The sequence below is a fragment of the Danio rerio genome, chromosome 5 (assembly GCF_049306965.1).
Source record: "Danio rerio strain Tuebingen ecotype United States chromosome 5, GRCz12tu, whole genome shotgun sequence".
Taxonomy (NCBI): Eukaryota; Metazoa; Chordata; class Actinopteri; order Cypriniformes; family Danionidae; genus Danio; species Danio rerio.
In genome coordinates this window covers 4,897,501-4,905,549 of record NC_133180.1, presented here as the reverse complement: position 1 = coordinate 4,905,549, position 8,049 = coordinate 4,897,501, and the positions used below count along the sequence as shown (strand labels likewise).

General features: G+C 28.1%; 1 protein-coding gene across 2 annotated transcripts in view; it reads right to left on the bottom strand.

The window, feature by feature from the left end:
• Positions 1–803: 803 nt before the first annotated feature.
• The window catches only part of sat1a.1 (spermidine/spermine N1-acetyltransferase 1a, duplicate 1), an 11,160-nt gene continuing 3,914 nt past the window's right edge, over positions 804–8,049 (bottom strand). The window contains 3 exon segments of one of the 2 annotated variants that reach the window (NM_001030199.1): positions 804–1,103; positions 4,328–4,368; positions 4,451–4,552. In NM_001030199.1, coding sequence (NP_001025370.1) covers positions 933–1,103; positions 4,328–4,368; positions 4,451–4,552 — 314 coding nt within the window. In that variant the 3' untranslated portion in view covers positions 804–932. 2 annotated transcript variants of the gene reach the window in all.

The window sequence follows — 8,049 nt, the reverse complement described above, 5'->3', positions numbered from 1 at the left end:
CCCTACTCAATATTCAGCTCCAGTAGCAAATAATCATACTGAATATAAAACCCTGTCCCCTACTCAATATTCAGTTTTAGTCTAAAATGCATCATCATGCTGAAATAAAACCCCGCCCCCTACTCAATATTCAGTTTTAGTTTAAAATGCATCATCATACTGAAATAAAACCCCGCCCCCTACTCAATATTCAGTTTTAGTCTAAAATGCATCATCATACTGAAATAAAACCCCGCCCCCTACTCAATATTCAGCTCCAGTAGCAAATAATCATACTGAATATAAAACCCTGTCCCCTACTCAATATTCAGTTTTAGTCTAAAATGCATCATCATACTGAAATAAAACCCCGCCCCCTACTCAATATTCGGTTTTAGTCTAAAATGCATCATCATACTGAAATAAAACCCCGCCCCCTACTCAATATTCGGTTTTAGTCTAAAATGCATCATCATACTGAAATAAAACCCCGCCCCTACTCAATATTCTGGTTCAGTTGCAAATACATCATCAGACTGAAATAAAGTCCCGCCCCCTACTCAATATTCTGTTTCAGTTTATAATACATCATCATTCTAAAATAAAGCCCCGCCCCCTACTCAATATTCTGTTTCAGTTTATAATACATCATCATTCTAAAATAAAGCCCCGCCCCCTATTCAATATCCTGTTTCAATCTAAAATACATCATTATACTGAAATAAAGCCCCACCCCCTAATCAATATTCTGTTCCAGTTGCAAATATATCAAAGATACTGAAATAAAAGTTGCAGCAACAGCTTTACATTTAAAGATGAACTGATTTTTTTTTTGGAACATTCCTATATAGGATGGATAGAATGCGAATTGGGACGCAGCATGTGTTTAGATGCACCATGACTTTTAAAGTTGTGTCCACTAAACTGAACAGCAGGTGGTCCTCCAGAGCGCTTCACTCCTCGCTGGTCATCTTGAGGAGACTCTGTTTGTCGATCTTGAAGAGTCTCCATCCCTCCTCGTGCGAGAGGTCGGACGCTCCTCGCCGCTTGTAGAACTCAATGGAGGTGGTGTTCCACTCTGCCACTATGAAGTGCATACTACTGCAGCGCGTCCTCACCGCCGTCTGCACACAAGCACACATGATGAGCATACACTCAGCAGGGGGAAGATCAGACGGCTGTAAAAGCTTAGATCATTAACCTGATCACTAATGATTAACTAGTGCTGTATACTTTGAGCTCTGATGTACACTGCACTTTAGCCCTTGAGGAGAAAACATGTTTTAAGTCTTAAAGGGATAGTTCACCCACCCACATATGAAGATTTCCTGCTAATTTACTCATCTACAGGTCATACAAGATGTAGGTTTTCTGCAGTAGAACATTCAACTTGTGCTTTTCAAAATTATGTGCACTAATTTTTCACAAATGTGCACTTTTAAAAATTAAGTGCACTTAATTTGAACTATTAAATTTACTTGTGCACTTTTCACAGTTACATGCACTTTTTCACATTTACAGTTAGTGCACTTCTTTTTAACTATTAAGTGCACATGCGCTTTTCACAAGTGATATTATTATCTGCATGTTTTCCAATTACGTGCACTTGTGCTTTTTCAGAAGTATGCACACTACTTTTTACATTTAAGTGCACTTCATTTGAACTATTAAGTTTACTTGTGCACTTTTTGTTATTATTATGTTCACTTTTTACAATTATGCTTACATATGGTTTTCTAAATTATGTGTACTACAGGCACTTTATTTTATCTATTAAGTGCACTTTTCGCAAATATGTGCCCTTATTTTTCACATTTACTGTAAGTGCAATTGTTCACTATTAAGTGCACTTTTGTGCTTTTCACAGGTGCAGTTTTTGCTATTAAGTGCACTTTTTACAATTACATGCACTTGTGCTTTTCAAAACTATATGCACTACTGTTTTACGATTAAGTGCACTTATAACATTTAAGTGCACTTTATTTAATATTTTAAATTCACTTGTGCTCTTTTTGCAATTATGTGCACTTTTTCACATTTACTATAAGCACTTCTTCACTAGTTAGTGCACTTGTTCACTGGTAAGTGCACTTGTGCTCTTTTTGAAATTAAGAGCACTTATTCACTACTTAGTGCACTTGTGTGCTTTTTAAAAGTGCACTTTTTGTAATTATTAAGTCAACTTTACAATTATGTGCACTTGTACTTCTCAAAATAACATGCACTACTTTTTCACAATTATATGCACTTTTAACAATTAAGTGGACTATTTAACTATTACGTTCACTTATGCACTTTTCACAATTATGTGCATTTTGTTACATTTACTGTAAGCACTCTTCTTCAAAATTAAATGCATGTGTGCTTTTCACAAATGTACTTTTTGTTGTTATTATTATGTGCACTTTTTACAGTCATGCGCACTTCTGTTTTTCAAAATCATGTGCACTACTTTTTTACAATTACATGCACTTTTAACATTTAGGTGCAGTTTATTTTAAATATAAAGTTCACTTGCGATCATTTTGCAATTATGTGCACTTTTTCACATTTACTGTAAGCACACTTCTTCAATATTTAGTGCACTTGTTCAATGGTAAGTGCACTTAGGCTCTTTTGCAATCATGTGCACTTTCACATTTGGTGTAAGTGCACTTCTTAACTATTTAGTGCACTTGTGTGCTTTTTAAAAGTGCACTTTTTGTAATTATTAAGTCAACTTTACAATTATGTGCACTTGTACTTTTAAAAATAACATGCACTACTTTTTCACAATTATATGCACTTTTAACAATTCAGTGGACTATTTAACTATTAAGTTCACTTATGCACTTTTCACAATTATGTTCATTTTGTTACATTTACTGTAAGCACTCTTCTTCAACACTAAATGCATGTGTGCTTTTCACAAATGCAGTTTTTGTTATTATTATGTGCACTTTTTACAGTCATGCGCACTTCTGTTTTTCAAAATCATGTGCACTACTTTTTACAATTATGTGCACTTGTGCACTTTTAACATTCAAGTATGCTTTATTTTAAATATAAAATTCACTTGTGCTCTTTTTGCAATTATGTGCACTTTCACATTTACTGTAAGTGCACTTCTTCACTATTTAGTGCACTTGTGCACTAAATGAAAGTTTTGTTATTAAGTCAACTTTATAATTATGTGCACTTGTGCTTCTCAAATTTACGTGCATTACTAGTTACAATTACATGCACAATTATGTGCACTTTTCACATTTACTGTAAGTGCACTTCCTTTTTGACCATTAAGTGCACTTGTGTGCTTTTGATAAATGACTTTTTGTTGTAATTGTAAAAGGTTTACTTAATAACAACAAAAAGTGCATTATGAAAAGCACACAAGTGCACTTAATGGTCAAAAAGAAGTGCATTTACAGGATTTGTGAAAAAGTAGGGCATGTAATTTTGAAAAGCACATGTGCATGTAAATGTAAAAGGTTCACTTAATAACATGCACATGTGCTTTTAAAAATTACGAGCACTACTTTTTCACAATTATGTGTACTTTTAACAATTAAGTGCACATCATTTACTATTAAGTTTACTTGTGTACTTTTTCACATTTGCTGTAAGTGCACTTCTTTTTTGACCATTAGGTGCACTTGTGTGCTTTTCATAAATGCACTTTTTGTTGGTATTATTAAGAAAACCTTTTACAAATACATGCACATGTGCTTTTCAAAATTACATGCACTACTTTTTCACAAATACGTGCACTTTAAATAATGAAGTTCACCTATGCACTTTTTTACATTAACTGTAAGTGCACTTCTTTTTTTTACCATTAAGTGCACTTGTGTGCTTTTCATAAATGCACTTTTTGTTGTTATTAAGTAAACCTTTTACAATTACACAAGAGCACTTAATGGTCAAAAAATAAGTGCATATAATTGTGCATGTAATTGTGAAAAAATAATGCATGTAAATTAAAAAAATTCCAACTTATATTTTTTATTATTACGTTCACTTGTGAACTTTTTCCACATTTACTGTAATCGTTCTTCTTCACTCTTAAATGCATGTACGGTTTGTGCACTTCTTTTACACGCACTTCTTTTTCTCAATTAACGAACGATTGCTTTTGCATTTCTCAACATAAGTTAAGCAATAAAGACTTTTTACTTGCATTTGGGTTCCACGTCTTGTTTTTTTAGTTGTGACACATACTTTTGCACTTTTCCCCACTGAAGCTCTTCTTTTTATTTACTTATTTATTTTTGCAAATATATAAGAAGTGCATTTGTTTTGAATGTGGTTTGATTAACAGAGGAACAGCTCACTCATTGCCCACTGAAACAGATGTCAAGGTTAGACTCACCTGACTGAGTTTCTTCAGGATTTCAGACCCAATCCCGAAACCTAATTTGTGTTGAGAGAAAAGTGTTACATTACAGTGTCTCACTAATCTGATCATCTAAAAATGACGAGCTCACATTCATACCCCGATACTCCTTCATGACGTAGAAATCTTCCAGGTAGAGCAGTTTCCCAATCCAGGGGTCATAGGTGAAATAATACATGGCAAAGCCAACGATCACATGACCTGGAAAAACAGCTCAATATCACTCCACTGCTGCTGTTTTCACTTTCACATTATGAACATTTACATCGAGATGATATTCACAGCTTGTTTACAATTGGCTGTGGTTTACACCAACCCTCGCATACACCACAGTCACGTCATTCAGGTGTCAAATCTTCATTTAAGCCTTTTTCTTTCACTTTTGTTGTGTTGATTTGAGCATTTATATCACACTGCGAATTTCATTTTTTCAATTTAGCTTTATTTGTATAGCGCTTTTACAATGAAGATTGTGTCAAAGCAGCTTCACATAAAAGGTCATAGTAAATTGGAACAGTGTAGTTCAGTTTTTTAGAGTTTAAGTTTAGTTCAGCTCAGTTCAGTGAATCATTAATAAATCATTATTTTTACACTAAGAATGGTGTTTTTTTTGTGCAAATTCATACAATGTTTAAAATCAACATACATTTACTTAAAGAAACTGATACTAAGTCTTGTGAAAAATGAACTTAATTTAAGGGAAAAAATATTACTTTTCTTACACCATTGGTTGGTTTTCTTACTTGCTTGCTTTTAGCAAAAACTGTGACTTAACAAAAAAGGTAAAGACAAAATAAAATGTTTTCATATTTTTTATATTTTGCAAATAATTTTTAACAGCACAAGGACATTTTTTTAATTGTATTTACTATTATATTTTGCTTCTGAAAAAACTCTATTTCTTTTATTTTGGCTGAAATAAAAATAAATAAATAATAATAATAAATACAAACAAATACAAAATAAAAATGAACAACTAAAGATATAAAAAACTAATAAAAAATATAAATAAATAAATAAAAACAAATGTAAAAAAACTAAATAATAATAATCAACTATTTGTAAAAATAATAAAATAAAAATTATTAAAACTATTGTTTAAAAACAATTAAATAAAATAAATTATATAAAATTATAATAATAAATATAATAATATTTATTAATAATACATAAATTATACAAGTCAAATTAACTTAACAAACAAATTAATAAATAATAAATAAATACAAAAATAAATAAATAAAATATTAAAAATATTAAAAATATTTTTAAAAAATTAATTCCTATTACATTTTGCTTTTGAAGAAACTTTTATTTTTTTATTTTGGCTGAAGTAAAAAAAATAGATGAATAAAAATTAAATAATAATAATAATAAATACAAAATAAAAATAAACAAACCAATAATCAAACAAAAAGAATAAAAATATTAAAAATAAATTATAATAATAAATTATATGTTAACATAACAAAATAAAATAGTTATTAAAACTATTGTTTAAAAACGATTGAATAAAATAAATTATATTAAACTATAATAATAAATATAATAATATTTATTATTAATAAATAAAAATGTAAATTAAAATGTAATTAAGTAATAAATAGATAATAATAATAATAATAATAATTAATAAATAAAAATAAATGTTAAAACAAATGTATAAAAATTAAATAATAATAATAAATTAAATATAAAACTAATAAAAATAAAATAGTTATTAAATCTAGTTTAAAAACTATGAAATAAAAAATCTTAAATTATATTAATACATATAATAACATTTGTTAATAATAATACATTTAAATTAAACTAACTAACAAGTAAATAAATATAATAATATTAATAATAATAATAATTAATAAATACAAAATAAACAAATAAAAAATAAAAAATAATAAAAAGAAAAAAGAAAATGTGTAAAAACAAATTTATAAAAAATAAATAATAATTATAAATTATGTTTAAAATAAGAATAAAATTTTTATTGACACTATTAAATAAAACAAATTATATTTAAAAATTTAATATTTATTAATAATAAAAAACAGTACTTTTTATACTCATTTTTTATAACTCATTTCCATCCCTACACTGTCAAAAATATTTATACATGAGCAGTTTTACATATTTTATTACACATTTTCCTATTTTTCCTCATTTATTTCTGCTTTTGATTTGCATTATGGGATTCCTTTAATAACTTTTAACCTTAAAAAGTAAAAAAAAAGGGACTTTTATGAACAATTGTAATAGTTTGGAGGGATATATTGTCTGGGTTGGTGTTGTGTATTATGTCACAAACCCCATGTAATAAACTGCAGCACATTTTCTGTTTTGTTACTCTCTAGGTATTATTTCTTATACATTATATCATCTCAAACGACTAAAATGTGAACAAAAGTCACTTTGTTATACTGTAGAGTTGAATTTTCAACATCAAAAGTGGACAGAGCAGAGACCAACATCTCATAATGCAATTCGCAACCACAAATAAACAGGAAAACCCTTAATAAGATATTTCTTTTAGTGTAGAGTACGTATGGCGAGTGATTATCTTTGGGCGGTCAGTGTTGTGGTGTAAGTCTGCTGAGGTTTGCAGGTGTTTTGGGCCTTACCTCTGCTTTACTGTAAATGTTACACTATTGTACCGGATCTTTCTTTCAGTTACCTCCCCGCCCATCCATGTACACGCCATGAGCAATGTACATGGCGAAGCAAGAGACTGTAGCCTGAAGACAATAAATTACAGAGCGGGATTGGACAAGCGTTCTTGGCAAACGTGTTCAGATTCACAAGAAGAAAAACAAGCCTTTGCAGTGCAGTGTTGATGTTACAGTGTTCAATTAACAGCTCATCTCTCCCCTTCTCATCCTCATGTCCGGGCAAATCAAAATGTATAAATGTTAACAATGCATTCAAAATCAAATTATAAATATAATTTTTCTCTTTTTTTTCTCTTTCAGGATGAAAAAAAGTCTTAAATGCATTATTTGAATTTGTTTTAAATACATAAATAAAAATTGTTATAAATAAATAAAATAAATAAACAAATTTAAAAAAATCTAAATCAAATAAATAAAATAAAAATCAATAAATAAATATAATTAAATTAAAATTAAAAATAAATACAAAATAAATAATAATAAATAATAAATAACAGATGTTAATTTTAATTAGCTGCACTGTATTAAATAAATGAAAATAAATAAAATAAAAATCAATCAATGAATAACATTAAATTAAAGTTAAAATAAAAAAATACAAAATAAATGAATTTAAATAACAGATGGTAATTTTATTTACTGCACTGTATTAAATACATAAAATGAATAAAATTAAAAATTAAAATAAATACAAATTTATAAATAAATAAATATCAATCAAATAATAAAATTAAATGTAAAAAATACAATCTTTTTTAAAATCTATGAAAAATAAAAATTAATGAATAAAACAAAAATCAATCAATTAATAAATTAAACTGAAAAAAAATAAATACAAAATAAATAACTTAAAATAAATAAAAATAAATGTAATACAAATAAATAAATTGTTTCTAAAGTTACATGACAGGGAAATATGTCAATTTATGTTGCTGCACTGAAATAATAATAATAATAATAATTTTTCTATCATAATTTTTTTACATTTTCTTTCCAAATGGTTTGATATGCATAAATAATTGCTACTGTAAA